Source organism: Sander vitreus, chromosome 19 (genome assembly GCF_031162955.1).
Source record: "Sander vitreus isolate 19-12246 chromosome 19, sanVit1, whole genome shotgun sequence".
Classification (NCBI taxonomy): Eukaryota; Metazoa; Chordata; class Actinopteri; order Perciformes; family Percidae; genus Sander; species Sander vitreus.
In genome coordinates this window covers 2,411,469-2,428,314 of record NC_135873.1, presented here as the reverse complement: position 1 = coordinate 2,428,314, position 16,846 = coordinate 2,411,469, and the positions used below count along the sequence as shown (strand labels likewise).

At 39.6% G+C, this 16,846-nt stretch overlaps 2 protein-coding genes across 2 annotated transcripts in view; one reads left to right on the top strand and one right to left on the bottom strand.

The window, feature by feature from the left end:
• Window positions 1-1,155, bottom strand: part of usp12b (ubiquitin specific peptidase 12b) — a 28,279-nt gene extending 27,124 nt beyond the window's left edge. The window contains exon 1 of the mRNA XM_078275507.1: window positions 1,019-1,155. Coding sequence (XP_078131633.1) covers window positions 1,019-1,066 — 48 coding nt within the window. The 5' untranslated portion in view covers window positions 1,067-1,155. The remainder of the gene's footprint in view (window positions 1-1,018) is intronic.
• Window positions 1,156-4,556: 3,401 nt separating this feature from the next.
• On the top strand, window positions 4,557-15,913 carry rasl11a (RAS-like, family 11, member A). The gene is made up of 8 exons (XM_078276299.1): window positions 4,557-5,192; window positions 7,937-7,993; window positions 8,156-8,238; window positions 12,637-12,677; window positions 12,757-12,886; window positions 13,129-13,204; window positions 13,607-13,683; window positions 15,075-15,913. Exons 1-8 carry the CDS (start codon window positions 5,033-5,035, stop codon window positions 15,219-15,221), a joined length of 771 nt encoding a protein of 256 aa, XP_078132425.1. The 5' UTR covers window positions 4,557-5,032; the 3' UTR covers window positions 15,222-15,913.
• Window positions 15,914-16,846: the final 933 nt, after the last annotated feature.

Below are 16,846 nucleotides of genomic sequence, written 5' to 3'. Positions count from 1 at the left end.
ACACACACACACACACACACACACACACACACACTCTTCTGTTGCATCTGCCTAACCGTCTTTCAGCTCTGAAAGGTGCAGCAGGTAGAAACAGGATATGAGCTACAGTCAGAAGTGACAAGCAGGTTGCTGTCCTGACGTTGAGCCGCCCCCCCCCCCCCGTTCATGTGAAATGACATCACGTAGTACGCGAGGGTCACCGGACTTCAGCGTGTTCATGAGCTTTAACTCGTAATGTGGGAAAAACTTGGATGCTACAAAGAAGATGTGTTGTATTTTATTGCTCAGAGTGTTTTAACACGTTGATATCTGGTTCAGGTATTATTTCCAGTTTGAAGCTGTATACTAGTGCTTTTGTCCCAGACTTGTTGCTGCACCAGTACCTTACATTCCATAATATATTGCTTTACCCGACTTGTAATCAGGGTTAATGCTAATAAATAACTTGTCGAACTAATCTAGGTCACTCTACATGGACAGCAACTAACGGTTAACTAACTAAAAGGTTTCTTATTATTAACCTAACATTTATTTTCGTCCGCCGTGTTACTGCGTAATATGACGCCAACTCAGAAAGTCGTGTGGCAAAAATTTCGCCTACTTTCCGAGTTGTTGTTCATAATTAAGGGGGAATACACGAGAATGTTCCCAATCGGGGATTGATTTTTCCGATTATTTCGACACCACTTGAATGCAGCATAAGCTAGCTAGTTTTCGCCCTTCTCGCATAAACAAACTAACGTTACAAGCTGGGTAATAAACTGCCAAACAAGCTTGGTTTGTGCTTAATAACACCCTGTTTTAAAACTAAACACGACTATCTCCGGAGCTGGACAGCTAACTGTTAAAAGGCTACAACTTTCTGGAAACCCTGTGTGTTATTATCATGTTGCCCTGTAATGTTAGCAAACAGGCTAACAGAGCAGCTATCTTTAGCTGTCCAGGTTTACTAGCCCGGGCACCGTGTAGAGGCGCAGCGCAAAAATACCAACGTTAAAGCCGAATATCAGCTCCTTACCATCGTACAAATCGAGGCGATCTTTCGGACTGTCATCAGTATTTCCATCCGTAAGCCGCCATGTTGGACCGAACCCCGATATTGAAATTAGAGCCGATGCGGCTGCAGAGTTCCGGGAGTCTTCTGCATAGTGCCGTCAAAATGCACAGAGTATCATGCACGACTTCCGGTCTTGTATTTCAAAATAATACGCCAACTGAAAATAAATAAATGTGTAATTTCACCATTAATGGCCTCTGATTCTGACAACAGAAGCAAAGAATTATTGTCGAAGTTTTGATTTGTGAATGTATATGCATAATGAGAAGTAATAAATATATACATATAGAGCTGTAAACAGGTTGTAAGTAAGTAAAGTACATAGTAGGGCTGCAGCTATCGATTATTTTAGTAATCGAGTATTCTACCGATTATTCCATCGATTAATCGAGTAATCGGATAAGAAATACTTTTGTTTTATTGAAGAGCAATAATAAACGATAGTTTGGTTACATTTTCGGAAAAAGCTAAGTTTTTGTTGCCTACATTGCTTACAATATCATCTCTCCAAAAACTAAACATATGAAGTGCATTTAAGTGCCATATTACATTGTAAAATTTTTAAAGAAAACATTTTCTGAAATGACATCAACCTCACACTAAGGCATACATTAAACATACATAAACATGACCTTAAGTTGTGCAACTTAACTTTCAGAACTACAAGTTTCATCCTGAGACTGATCTGTATATGGGCCTATATGTAAATATATGTAAATATTAATTATACTCAATCTATTTTAATTTATATATTTGATTACAATGTCACACAGCTAGGTTATACTTATGCTAGTAGATCGTTGATCAGCTGTTTCTCCGTGAAGAGAGAGAGTGAGAGAGAGTGGTGCTCAACAATCAGCTGTTTCTCGAAGGGATAGTCAACAAGTCGGCTCTTTAGAGCAAATTGTGGTCACCACTACGTATTTTCTTGTCTTTGTTTTTGCTAGTTGTTGTGTTTGGTGTAGTTTCATCGTCCATACAACTCCGTTATTTACTTTTGTCGTGTCCGCTTCGTGGAATGGATGAGAAATGTCTTCTGTTGAGATGCTGAAGCATTGACGTCGTGCTATTATTGTGGTAAGTTGTACAGAGTTCTCGTTTTAACTAAGTTTGAACTGATTCCAAACTTTGGACACTTTCTGTCGTTTCCTCCAGCCTGTCTCTTCTCTTAGCCCCTCACTATTTACGCTCTGGCATGTGTCGCCAGCAGACTGAGCAGCGTCTGGTGTGCGACAATAATAATGATCCGTGTGGAAACACCGTCAGTCAGCAATACAGCGTTGGTAACATTGATTTAACGAAGCTTCGAGGCAAATCATTTTGCGTTGAGGATCTTTTGTAATCGAATTATTCGAGTTATTCGAGGAATCGTTTCAGCCCTAGTACATAGGAAAAGTGACAATATATAGGCCTACTATATAGTATATATAACTCTCAAAATGTCCTTTTTTTCCTTTACTTTATCGTAGTAGCAACATATATTTTTAGTTAAAGTAGGTAATGCATTCAGTTGTTTTTAATTCACTGTTAGTCTCACATTGCCAGACCTACAGCGCTGCAGAGGAAGGTCTGGCTAGTCCACACAACATCCCGAGATAGGAGAAAAACGTGCTCTGGTTTATCGGCATTTCTATAAACCAATCACAATCGTCTCGGTACGGTGCCTCTGCAAAATAGACGCAAGAAGGAACTTGTTTTGGTGGAACGTGCATGTAGGGAGGCGATCTCTGGAATTAAAATGGCAGTCAAGTGTGTGATGAGAATTTTACTCAAAAACAGGATGTTGGCACCGGAACAATCCTGTAAATGAAACATCTTCGTATATATAGAGTAATTCACTTTTAACTGTTTACTTTTCTCACCTAATGCTTCAACGTGCTATTTTTATTACACTACAACATATTTATGCTCTGAGGGAGACTATGAGATGCACTAGAAAGCTCCAGGAAAAAAAACCAATGAGTTTACCTTAGATAAGAACTTGTATTTTTTTTATTTATTTGTGAAAAATGTATTTGTTGTATCTTATTTTGAATGTAAAACTCGATGTCTCTGCCAGCTTCCTCCCGTCCAGCCTGGGGAGGCTGTGAGGGAGTGTCACCGACGCAACTTGATGGTTTGTTCGATTCCTGACAAGGTGGCTAGAAACGGCGGGCGGTGCTTTTGTCAACATTTAGGTCTCACTATTCCATAATTACCCCAAACTGTTGTGTCCTTGGAGGTTTGAGAGAATTCCTCATATAACATTACTACCAGGGGGGGAAAGTAACTAAGTAGCCTAAATATACTCGAGTAGGCCTACTGTAGCTTACTTAAGTATAATTTTGAGGTACTTGGAGGTAAATGGAGGTTATTACTTGAATAAAATTCAAGTAAAGTACCCCACTGCATTCCAGAGGGAAATATTGTAGCATACTTTTTACTCCAGTACATTTTTTTTACCCAGCATCCCCACCTTTAACAGATGAAAAATGTATCCTTATTAGCCTATAATCCACATAATCTGAATGGGCCATTCCACATAGTGAGTATTTAACTTTTGTTAAATACAGTATATGTGGCTTATATATTTTCATGCTAATACTTTAGCAATTTTACTTTAAATTTTTCAACAGATTACTTTTACTTGTAACAGAGTGTTTGTACACTTGGGTATTGCTACTTCTTCAACCACTTTAATACAGTTATTGTATGATATAAGGGTTACAGATGAGGCTACCATTTCCCTGAAACATATTAACCTTACAAGGAAGGTTGTGTTATGGTTATGTTTTAAACTCTTATTTCCCTTTTCTCTTTAGTTTCTCTCTTTTCATAGACTCATAAGTCATAAACCTTGAAGAACATTTATATACTGTATCTATTTTTTTCTTTACCGAAGATATTTATTCACAGCCAGGTGCTGTATGTAAATAATATGGAAGCTCATTTCTACCAAAAAATATGAAAACAAATGTTGATAAATAATAAAATATGTTTGAGATCCAATGTCAACAATCTTGCTTAACACTCTGACTGATTTTAAAAGTCATGACTTATTTTAGATTTCTAAATTAGTAGGTCAAAATGTTGACTAAGTCTTAAATCTCACAATATCCAATAATGTTGACTTTTAATAATGTCATTACAAAAATGTTGACATTGATCGGCAGTGTAATGCTGGAAAGAGGAGCCCAATTTAAACAGGTCTCATGGGAATATTAGAGAGGACGGTTCAGAGTCTCCCTTCCTCTCTCTTTCTCTCTCTCTCTCTCTCTCTCTCTCTCTCTCTCTCTCTCTCTCTCTCTCTCTCTCTCTCTCTCTCTCTCTCTCTCTCTCTCTCTCTCTCTCTCTCTCTCTCTCTCTCTCTCTCTCTCTCTCTCTGTCTCTCTGTCTCTCTTCTCTCTGTCTCTCTTCTCTCTGTCTCTCTCTCTGTCTCTCTCTCTCTCTCTCTCTCTCTCTCTCTCTCTCTCTCTCTCTCTCTCTCTCTCTCTCTCTCTCTCTCTCTCTCTGTCTCTCTGTCTCTCTTCTCTCTGTCTCTCTTCTCTCTGTCCGCACTCAGTTGCATCTGGAATCGGTGCGAACTGGAATCCTTTCTTTTGTTGCAAATATTTATGTATCTTACGTTAAAAAAAACTGTGTTGGGATTTTTGTGAAAAAGATGACTTCTCGTTGCTGCTGAAAGATCCACAGAGGGGTTAAAACTTTTTCTATGCACTCAGTGGAGGAAAACTCTGAACTGGAGCTGAGATACTTGGAAAATATTTGGGAATTTTGCACCTTTAACACAAAGGAAAACTACTTTTGTTTCCTGCAGAAATTATAAACTACCAAGAATAGACAGGATAGGCTACCTCAGGAGACCCGGAGCTCTCCACGCTGTCTCTGCAGAAACATTATGGGACTATTGGAGTGATTTTCCTCGGGGCGGAGGGGGTTTGCCGGACTGTGATTTTCCCACAGAGCAGAGCTGATCTGAGGGCAGAGGGGAGCTAAATGCGGCTGACTGGCGACCCTGCACCGGGAACCATGAACAGCAGCAGCGGGTCTGGCAACTTTCTGCTGGTCCCCATACCGGAGTATCCCCTGCTGGACTGTTTGCCCAACAAGACGGTGAAGATTGTGGTGCTGGGGGCGAGCAACGTCGGGAAAACCGGTATGGATGGATGGAAGAATTAGGGCAGGGAAAGTCTGTTCATGGCCAAACTGAATTTCACATTTGCCATAAGGGATTAAAAAAGGCGGAAAGGCAGGGCGGCTGGGATTGCATGCATTTCAATAATATGTGATAATAAGCACACATTAAACCGTTATGCAGCTTGTTATTGTCAGCAATAACTTTGTGATACCATTTGTTTAATAGAGGAGGATATCGAAGGGAAGTAGTGTTTGTAATAAATAACCAGATCGGTACGACAGGGGGCGATATTTTGCAATAGCATATATATATATATATATATATATATATATATATATATATATATATATATATATATATATATATATATATATATGTTAAAAAAATGTTAAAAAACTACTCCATTACAACTAAAAGTCCTGCATGCATAGTACAAAACAATGTGGCCTTCCTAAACTATCATTTGTATGCAGAATGACACCCTTCAGAGTGTTGTTGAGTGTGACAGAGTGTATTATTTATTATATTTTGGATTATCATTAATAATGTGTTAGCTGTACTGCTTCTAATTTCAACTATTACATATCATTTCCAGTAGATTAATCTGCAGCGTGCACAGTTTTAGATCATATGTTTTGGCTGTTCAATCTTAACTGAAAATTGTACTGGAGTAAAAAGTACAATATTTCCCACTGAATGACATAAAACTAAATATAAATATACTCAAGTAAACTACAAGTACCTCGAGGAGGCTACGGTATACTTAAATAAATGTAATAAGTTACTTCCCACCACTAAATATAACCAATAGAAAGCTCCCATTGAAATTAAGATATAGGGCCTACATCTTAATTTCCTCCGCCTCGATTCTAGGCTAAGTACAGTACCATGGGCGATTTTAGATCCTTTTTAGTGGGGCTCAAGCTTCCCTAAATTTCATCTCAGCCCCCCTAAAAATTATAATAATTTTTTTTTAATCAATTTCTGTGCTTCAAGTTAAAGTTTGCGAACTTGTCTGTTAGTGACAGAGGACAAACAATTACAGGTTCAAAGGGCTTGAAACAGGTTTAATATTCTGTGTCGCTGTCGCCGATGCTATGCACCTGTAACCCAGTCAAGGAAAGGGTTAACAGAAACTTACTGTTGGCCAATTGGAGGTGGTTGTGCCAGACTCCCGCCTTTGGCTGAGTCTCTATCTAATCTGTCAGAGGGAGAGCGGTTGTAAAGTTTAACGTTGGTAGTCCCCAGAGAAGAAGTTGGTAATTTCATGGCGCAGATTAGAACCCAAATTGAAACGTAAGCAACTAAAATTGCTGAATGTTGGAAATTGGTCGTTATCACTGTGACTTATAAAGTGTTCGGTTTAGCTCCATCATAGTGTTAATAGTGTCGAAAAATGTTAGCTGACGTTGTTGTTCAGTAGCTAGCTCAGAGATTATCGGCTAATGTAATCAAAGATTTAGCAGGGGGGGTTAACAATTTTGCATGCACTATATCCGTGTCACATTCTCATTAGGGGATGAGCCCCCCTAAAGGTCTGATCCTAGAATCGCCTCTGTACAGTAATGTTAGCCTACACTAGCAGCTAGCACGCTAAAGAGTTCGTTCAAAGTCACACAATAACACAAACGAAGTAACCAATGGAGGCAGCAACCAACCAGCAACTCCTGTGTTCTGTGAGGTAAAATTTGTGTTTTTGTCAAAGGAGTCTGGTGGCTTTGAAGAGAGCATAGATAACGGCGTCAGTTCCGCGTCATAAAGGGCTGTCTGGCGGCATTCTAAATAGTACACTTAAAGGAATACTTTGCCGATTTTAAACCAGCTCTGTGTATTGGTATGAGTGTGCAGGTGAACGGCTTCCCTCATGGTACCAGCTATCAGTTTGATAGTCCAACGTTTTTTTTCTCAGACGCGCAGTAATGCTCACTGTGCAAAGGAATTAGACGTCATAGCCGTTGTATGTGGTTATTATACGACGGCTATGAACCAATCAGATTGCTTCATTTGAGCTACCCGTTTTATAATCAATTATTAATGTGTTTTCAAGAACTGAAGGCGCACAGACAAGTATTAAACGTCACCATAGTTCATGTTGAAACAAGTATTTCTGACTTCATAGTGAAAATAGAAGTAGTAGAAGTTGTACTTGAGTTTTACGGTCTGTTTACTCATGAGATGGAGTACTACTCAGTCAAACAGTTTATTGTGTGATTTCCTTTGAGTTATCCTTTAGCACTAATGGGAAACAAAAGCTTGTACTGAAATGAAACTGGCTTCACAAAAGTTTGAATCAGAGTTAGAAAGAACCCAAAAAAACAAGACATAGATGAGATAATCATTTACCAGTACACACAGATGAGAGATTGCAACATCAGATTGGGAGTATTGGTAAATTATTTTCTTACTTCAGACTTTGGGCCTGTTTGTTGGCTCATCTCTCTGCAATGAAAATCAAAAAAATGTATGTCACCGGGAAAAAAAAGGAAATTCCTGCAACATCTGCAAACGTTTACGTGTTCTATAGGTCAGTAGGTTTGGGCAGGTTAGTGTGTTTTTCCTATACTTCTTTTTTATTTTAAGCACAAGAAGTTTGAGATGAAACAACAACCAACAGCAGCTTTAGATACACATTTTACTTTGTGTAGTACATGTTTAATACATTGCCATATATAATCTTGAGTTATGTGTCTTCCCTTTGTCATTGCACTCCTTAATTTAATTTTCTGCCTCCCTGATTCAGAGTTTTTCTTGTTTCTTTTCAGCTCTGATTGTCAGGTTTCTGACCAAGAGATTTATTGGGGATTATGAAGCAAACACTGGTGAGTTTCTGCCCATCTTGTCTGGAATAACATGAGAAATATTTGTCAAAGTAAGCAGCAGAAATAAATGCATTACCTCTGCAAAAGTCCTCCGCTCTAGAAAACCCCCCACTATTGATTCATCCATCTATTCATTCATCCTGTCTCTTTCATTGTCCCCAGGAGCCCTCTACTCCAGAAAGGTCACACTGGATGGGGAGGAAGTGTCGCTTCAGATCCAGGATACTCCCTGTGTCGCTCTCCAGGTAACTGACGGAGGTTGAGAGACAGCAGCCATGTTTCCATCTCAGAGTTACAAAAATGTTGTCCTCAGGGTGTGTTGTTATTTAACAACTGCACAAGGAGGTAATGACAGAGGAGAAGAAGAGCCTGATTGGTGGAGGGTCATAGTGATAACTTCTTTGTGAGTGGACGGTTGTGGTTTGAGTTAATAAGGTCAGAAGTAAGCCTGGCTAGGAAACAAGATAGCTCACTACTGAATCTCAACACTGGAAAATGGCAAGTCAACAACAGACATTTGGAATAGCTTAGTGATTTAAATAAACCTACAATTTGGGTTACTTTGTAAACCTATAATGTGCACAAAACATAATAAAGGAAAGGGGAAAAGCCAAAAAGCACAATATGAACACTTTAAATAATGTGCTTTTTGTTTTAGCATATAACAATCTTTTTTCTCTCTCTCACTCTTGAGGTTTGTCTGCATGCACAAGATATATTTATGTGTGTGATTTTTCATATTTGTAGGTCGATAAAGGCTGATATATCCTTACACATAAATTTATTTTAGATGGCCAGTAGCCCACTTATTGCCCCAGCTTTCAAAACTTCAGAGCCAAATCAATTCCTTTCAATGGAATCATCATGGACAGCTTTCGCATCAAACTCAATTTAGTGAATTTTGATTCCCTAATTCTCAGCTTTGATCGATAGCAAACTTCCTACGCTGTTGTTCAGTAGCAGTGGCAGTTACCTCGCTAGCTAAAGTAATTCTCTAACTAGCTTTGTTTGTAGTCACTATGTCACCAAGCCTTTTGCACCATCTATGTTTGCTTCATCCACTTCCAACATCTGCCGCCACAGCTGTCCTTACTCATACTCACTGACTCACTTGTGGATGAAGCTGTGGCACAAACAAAACAATATCTTCAAGATGTTTTCCCCATTTAAATGTAGTATATTTCCATTGTTAGTAATTGGTTGACACTATATTATAAACCAAGCATACATCTTGCATTTACAGTGGGATTTGAAATATTTGCATCTCTAATTGATAAGTTGATTTGAAACGTTAAAAAAAAACTCAAGGTATCTATCCATCTGAAAGTTGAACTCATCAAAGGCGTTTAAAAAAAATAAATAAATGCTTTTATCTTAAAAGCAATTTCTGGAATGTGTTTGAAGTGAGAGGAAGTGACCTTAGGAGCATCTCCTCGAGTATAACGAGCGCAAAGTCCCACACAGCTCACCCTGCTCCACACTGGCAGTCTGTTTACAAAAGCCGGCCTCAGAGCCGCTCCTTTCCTCCCTCCACCGGAGGAAGATAACGGAGGGTGAGGAAGTCCCTCATGGCAGGATAGAGGATGATGGTGAACGGCTTCCAGAGATTAGACAGAAATAATTGGTGTGTGCAAAGCAGAGAGGTCGAGAAGTTACTGAGCTTCTGAAAGATTGTTAAAAGCTGCATGAGGATTTTTTTTTTATGAGTTTAAGGAACTGCTAAACCTGAAGTCTAACTGTTCCTGAACAGTTAGACTGGGTGGTCTGGTGGTCTGGTGGGTCTGGAGTCATAAATTCAATCTCTGAACCAGCTGGTGTGTGTCCATAAACAGCCATGTCAACAACATGTCTTGGCAATGGGACTTTTCAGTAAAATCACCTCCTGCTCACTCACTTTAAAGGGAATTTTTTTGAAGTGGAGTTGTATGAGGAACTTATCCATAGTGTATTAGCTACAGTAGATGGCAGTCGGCACGCCCTCAGTTTGGAGAAGCAGGCAGGAGTACCAACACAGAAGCTAAGCAATGTACTGCTGTGGACGGGGGCAGCAGCTAAACATTTTTTATATTATTATTACCGCTTGACCTTGCTGTCAGACAACCCTTTACAACGGGGAACTGAAGCCGTTATCAATGCTCTCTTCAAAGCCACCAGACTCCTTTGACAAAAACAGTAATTTTACCTCTCAGCACAACGGAGTTGCTTGTCTGCTGTTTCATTGGATAGTTTGCTTGTGTTATTGTGTGACTTAGCAAACTAACGCTTTGTGACACCAAAGTCACACAATATAACACACTAACTAACCTATCGAGGCAGCAGTAGACCAACAACTCCCGTGTTCTGCGAAGTAAAATGACTGTTTTTGTCAAAGGACTCTGGTGGCTGAGAGCATAGATGGACATAACGGCTTCAGAGTTACTTGTCGTTAAGGGCAGTCTGACGGCAAGGTAAAGAAATTCTAAATATAGTGTACACTTTAACTGATATAGATTTTTTTAGGTGGCTAAAATACGTTTAGCTGCTGCCCCCGTCCACAGCAGGACATTGCTTAGCTTCCGCGTCGGTACTCCTGCCTGCTTCTCTAAACTGGGGGCGTGCCGACCTCCATCTACTGTAGCTAACACACTGACTATGGAGAAGTACCTTATACAACCACACTTCAAAATATCTGAACTATCCCTTTAAGCTGCTCAGCATGATGCTTTTAAATGATTCTGGATAGCTGTGGACACTTCAGCAGTTTTCTTTCAAGTTTATGCAACTGAAACGACTTGGTTGAAGCTGGAAAGTAATTACAGGTTATTTTAAACCAGTTTAACAAATGATGGATGGTTTTCTGCAGAGCACAGTCTCGATAGTCTCTCGCAGCTGCTTTAACTCAGAGGAATGAGGAAGTGGTTGAAAATAGGAAGCCACTTGAGTCAGTCCCCATTCTCAACAATACAAAGTATTAAACGGGTGATAGAATGATTATATAGGGTATTTCACACTGTTCCTTAAGGTCTCCTAATAGGGTATGTAACATTGGTTGGGCTGAAAATTGCCCGAATGCTATTTTATTAGGCCCTTAACTACCCTGTGAATATGGCTCTATTTGGAACAAGAGCTTTTCTTCCAAATATGGTATGCTCATGAATATTTAGATGAGCTGTGCGCTGATTGGTTTGAGCGAACCACATAGAAACACATTGGAGACGAGACAGCAGGTCTCATATTTCAGACACTGCAAAGTTATACGTTGTTTGTTGGGCTATTTCGTTATTAAATTCACTTCTGAGACTTTTTTATGCGAGAAATCAACTATATAAAGCTCAAATATGGGCCGTTTTACGGAAATTGATGGCTAATTGCAAATTTGGTAAGACGTGTCGGACTTTAGGAGCTCCACACAGTCTGACGAGAAAACGGCAACCTCCATACCCAGTGAAAGTCACTGTTTCTCGGCTACTGGACCACCAGGGCTCGGGGCTCCGCGAAGCTCCGCGGAGCTGGCTGGCGCCAGCTGCCAGCATAACTAGAGTATATTTAGTTTGAATTTCGTCATGCCACTTATATAACATATACCCCAAGGTCTTATAAAGCTAACAATGGTGTCCGATTTCAATTTAATGCATTTTTGTGAACATTAGGGATTTCGTTAGCTGCTACTGTCCCTCCAATCCTATGTGTACAGATCGCGGCTAGTTTGCTTCACTTTCGGCATAATTAAAGTATATTTACAGTTTGAATTTCGTCACGCCACTTATATAACATCTACCCCAAGGTCTTATAAAGCTAACTATGGTGTCCGATTTCAATTTAATGCATTTTTGTGAACATTAGGGATTTCGTTAGCTGCTACTGTCCCTTCAGTCATGAATTGCAGCTAGCTGCAGGCCCTGGAGCTCCATCAGGGCCTTGGCATTTTGTAGTCCAGTAACCCAGAACCGGTGACTTTGCGCGTGTATGGATCGCCGCGGGCTTCCCTTCGTGACGGAGATCCAGCTAGCTCACAGCGAGTCTATGAAGTAGGACACGCCGGGCGGCGAGGCAGCACCGGCCGCTGTCACGTAGCCAGCTGAGCTCCTGCTGAACTGCGACACACCGTCGGACAAAATTTGCAATTAGCCATCAATTTTTGTAAAACTGCCCATATTTGACCTCTACATAGTTGATTTCTCACATGAAAAAGTCTCAGAAGTGAATTTAGTAATTAACTAGCGGACCTCTGGAGATCTGCATGACCTAGCTAGATTCAGAAGACTAAGCTGACCTCAGGTCAGTGGTGTAGCCTATGCAAATGTTGGGGCGTGACAAAGACTAGGAGTTGGGATGCTGACGTCAGCTTCCAGCTTTGTTGAGATTTTCAGCGGCAGTTTTAAAATGTGAGATTTGCAGAGGACAGGGGTATCAGTGGGATTTTGAGCTTCTATGTATGTCCTATTTACCCATTATTCAACTATGACAAGGTAAAATCGGTTTTGCATTCTATCACCCCTTTAAAATAAGATAAGATAAGATAAGCCTTTATGTCTCCTATAGGAGAAATTCATCAAAGCATTGTATTCACTTGAAGTATTTAAAACTATTACTATAGTTGACAGATAATGTAATTGTTATTTAAAGTTATTTATCGAAGTAATTATGCATTTCATTTTTTTCAGGATGATGCTGAAGGCCTGTACTGCCAGGAGCAGATCAACAGGTCAGACTTATTTGCTTAAATATTAATTAAACTAAGAAAGTAATATCCTGCAATAACTGTACAATAACTGCTCTTGTAGGTCCATCTACTGGGCAGACGGTTACGTGCTGGTTTTCTCCATCACGGACCACAACAGCTACCGCACCATCCAGCCGCTGTACCAACACGTCAGACGCATACACCCCTCTGGAAATATACCTGTTATACTGGTCAGTGGGACAGGGAAATCCAATGTATAAAAAAAAATTAAAAAAAAATGTTTTGAGCTGTTGGAAAAAAGTGGTTTCATTTGACTGTTTAGTTAGTTTTGATTTATTGCTGACAAAGGGTTATTTTAAATGTCAAATGGCTTCAGCGTTTAGCCAATATCTTGCACTCCCGTCTAGAACAGTCACCTACTGACCCTAATCCCCATTACCTCATCTATCCTGTAATCTGTAATCTGCTGCAGGTTGGCAACAAGAGCGACTTGCTTAGAGCCAGACAAGTGTCAGCAGACGAAGGCGAGACGTTAGCAGCTTCACTAGGTGATAGGTCTATCTTTATCTTCTCCTGTTCTTTTGCTGTGTAATTTTGGTCTTTTTCTCTTTTTTCTCCACCATAATATTTTTTTTATGATTTGTAGTCTTTCTCAATCTTTTGTCATTTCTCTGCTTGTTTTCTCCAAGACCATACATCCTTTTTAATATATCATATTTAAAATGCAATATCACACATACAAACAGTACTTTTAAGTACAGTTCCAAATCATGCAAAAAACTGACTTTCCCACAGTAGCACACGCACACACACACACACACACACACACACACACACACACACACACACACACACACACACATCTCTATCTCTTTATGTAAACTATATCCTGCATGCTGCCTAATGTATGAGGAATGTTATCTAAGAGATAAAACTGCCTCTGCTCACAGGAGGAGTTTACTTTGAGGCCTCGGCCAGAGAGAACCACGAGGGAGTCCACTCCACCTTCCTACATCTCTGTCAGGAGGTGGGACTTTTTTTTATCTTTGCTTATTTATTTTGGTCTTGTGTTAACCGGCCAGTTAAGGATGAGGAAACACAGTTGTAGCTCTGGTTTTGTCTGCAGAACACTTTTTGGTTCTCATGACAGCATTTTCATAGGCAGATATCAGGACGTTATTCACTTTAAATCCAACAAACTTTAAGGGGGCTTCACTTCCTGTGGGAATTATGATTACAGGTTATTTCCCGCTGATGCCCACACTCAAAAAGAGTTAAACCAGCCCATATTGGTCTGTTCTTTATGAGATTAGATTAGATTATTTTCAACTTTATTGTCATTGCACATGTAAGGACAACCAGTAAAATGAAATGCAGTTTAACATCTAACCAGTAGTGCAATCATTATAACAGTGCTTAAAAAAGACATAAAACACAGAATGCAGTATGATCATGTTAGTCCATTATTAAAGTGCATTAGCAAATAAAGTGCATAGTTCTGAGAAATCAGACAGTCCATAGTCCATATAATAGTAGAGACAGAATGCAGTATGATCATATATAGTGCATTGTTGAGGTGCATTAATAAAGTGCATAGTGATCAGAGGTAGTCAGACAGTCCATAGTCCATGTGCAAAAGGTGTATTTGTTTTCCTGGTGGAGAAATATGAGTCTTTAGCCCAGAGGCTGATTACATTTGAGTGTGTTTAGGCAGTCAGTTTCCTTTTCTGCTAGTCGAGAGAGCAGTTTCTCGAACATGTTAAATGGCCTTGACCAACTGCCACTTTGCTCGTTTGAAAGCCATGATGTTTCTCTCTCATGGGTGGGCCAAATTCTCTGGGCGGGCAAAGCAGAGAAATGGGCGGTAACCTTCCACCTTATGACCTAATATGGAGCAAGATTCCAGATTGGCCCATCTGACTTTCATTTTCTCAAAGGCAGAGCAGTATACCCAGGGTTCGGTTTACACCTATCACCATTTCTAGCCACTGGGGGACCATAGGCAGGCTGGGGGAACTCATATTAATGTTAAAAAACCTCATAAAGTGACATTTCCATGCCATGGGACCTTTAAGTTGGGTTGTATGAGGTACTTATCCATGGTCAGTGTATTACCTACAGTAGATGGCGGTCGGCATGCCCCCGAGTTTTAAAAAGTAAACAGGAGTACCGACACGGAAGCTACTGCTGTGGAAGAGGCTGTGATTTTACCTTTACAGATCACAGGAGTTGCTGGTCTACCGCCTTAATCAAAGTGTGTGTCGCGGCTGGTAATTCAATTATAATAAGAGTAAAAATAGAAAAAATATATATACAAAGGCAAGTCTAAACAAGTGGGTGTTGGGTTGCTCAAGCAAAGTAAACTTGTTCCCAGGTGTGGATTTATTTCAGCGAGTCACTGTGGTCTCCGTGTTCCAGGTGATCCGGGCGCTGGGAGGAGGGAACGGGGAGAAACGAAGAGGAGGCCTCCACCTGGCCAGACCTAAATCTCCCAACATGCAGGAGCTGAAGAGGAGGTTCAGGCAGGTCCTCTCCTCCAAAGTCAAGTCATCCACAACTCTGTGATCACAGGATGGGACCAAAACAACACGGCAAAGATAAGAGCTAACATGGAAATAAAAGGTTGTTGTCCTTCTTGATGGAAGGATGAAGAAAAATGGAAGAGGCCTCGATATCGAAGACTTAAGTTTGGAAACTCAAGCTGTTAATGGCATGAAAAGTTTCTGCAGTGATAAAAGCGTTTTGAAGTTGTTGGTCGTCAGATGGATAAAGACAAAGACTGAATGGAGCTTTCTGCAAACTAAGCTCTTCTCTGTGTTTTGGAAGGAGCTCGTGGTCAACGTGACCTCTTCCCAGGATGCTGCTCAAAGCGAACATGTCACAGACCGCTAAACAAACAGCTGGTGTTGTGTCAGAAACGTGGCATGTTTCCCATGGATAGTGAGTGCGTCACTGACACAATTCATGCCTCAGTTTTCTTGAGGCTGAAAAATCGCTCATGACAAAATTGAATTTAATGCAAGAAATTATTAAAGAATAACTGACAAGACAATTGCATGGAAGAAAAGTTTTTTTAATGTCCTGTCAAATAACACAGTGTCATTTTACCCCCCTACTTGTCAATTTCCTTTATTTTGGTTTTAATTGAGATTTGTTTGCAACTAAATGATGCTCAAAAACTTTCCATTTGGTTTAAGGTAAGAACAATGCCACATTTCAACTTTACTCACCAAATAAATGAAATGCAAGTCTCTGTCCTCTCTGTTGCAGACTTATTAAGAAAGTAGTCAGAAGCAAAACAGGAAATGACCTCAAAATACAAGCGTTCAAGGCTTTTACACTGGGACACATGCTGACATTTGACAGCCGGAAGGGAAGGCAAGGCAGGTTTATTTATATAGAACATTTCAGCAACAACGCAATTCAAAGCACTTTTACATAAGACATTAAAAGCACATTTAAAAACAATTAAAAACAGTCATGAAAGAGAACAGTGAATGCTAAAATAGAATAAGACACATAAAATTGAAGAATAAAGTGCATACAAGTGTATAAAATGAACAATTATTGATTTTAAAGCCAAGCATAACACAGCAAAGTGAGGACAAACTGCTTATACGTATGGAAGTCGATGGCTGCCAAAAATAAAATGCAGTCATTTAATCAAAATAAAATGTTATTTTCTATTTGTCCACTATGTATCACAACATAAAAAAAATAATTTTCCAATTTACATTTTAATAGTTGAAAATACAGGATTAATGCCAAAATTAAAATTGAGTGTACTGTCAGTGTACAGAGCATATCTTTGCCATAATGATTATAAAAATGAACAAACATCCTACAGATAAAAAGCAGCCTAAACTTGAAAATGGAACTTATCTGCTGCAAAATTGACATTAAAAACAGGAATACACTTTTTATTATGGCCTGCACATTTTCAAACATGAAATTGGAAATTGTATTTTATTTAAAATTTTAATTCTGTCTTCCAACTTGCAAACACAAAAATGAGAATGATTTATAATGTCAATATTTGCAGCCATAGACTTCCATATTCAGCTAGGTATTCATGTGTTTTAACTGGTATGAAGACCAGAGTCCATGTTTCGCTGAAGTCAGAGGAGCTGTAGTTAGATTTGTTCAAAACCCCCAAATTCATCACCAAACTCTCCAAAACACAACATACT

Bases quoted from the DNA above. Each gene is read 5' to 3' on its own strand.
- rasl11a (XM_078276299.1), top strand. From the start codon at position 5,033: ATGCGGCTGACTGGCGACCCTGCACCGGGAACCATGAACAGCAGCAGC. The intron at 8,239-12,636 runs GTAACTGACGGA...CATTTTTTTCAG, and splicing joins CTCCCTGTGTCGCTCTCCAG to GATGATGCTGAAGGCCTGTA. The intron at 12,887-13,128 runs GTCAGTGGGACA...AATCTGCTGCAG, and splicing joins GAAATATACCTGTTATACTG to GTTGGCAACAAGAGCGACTT.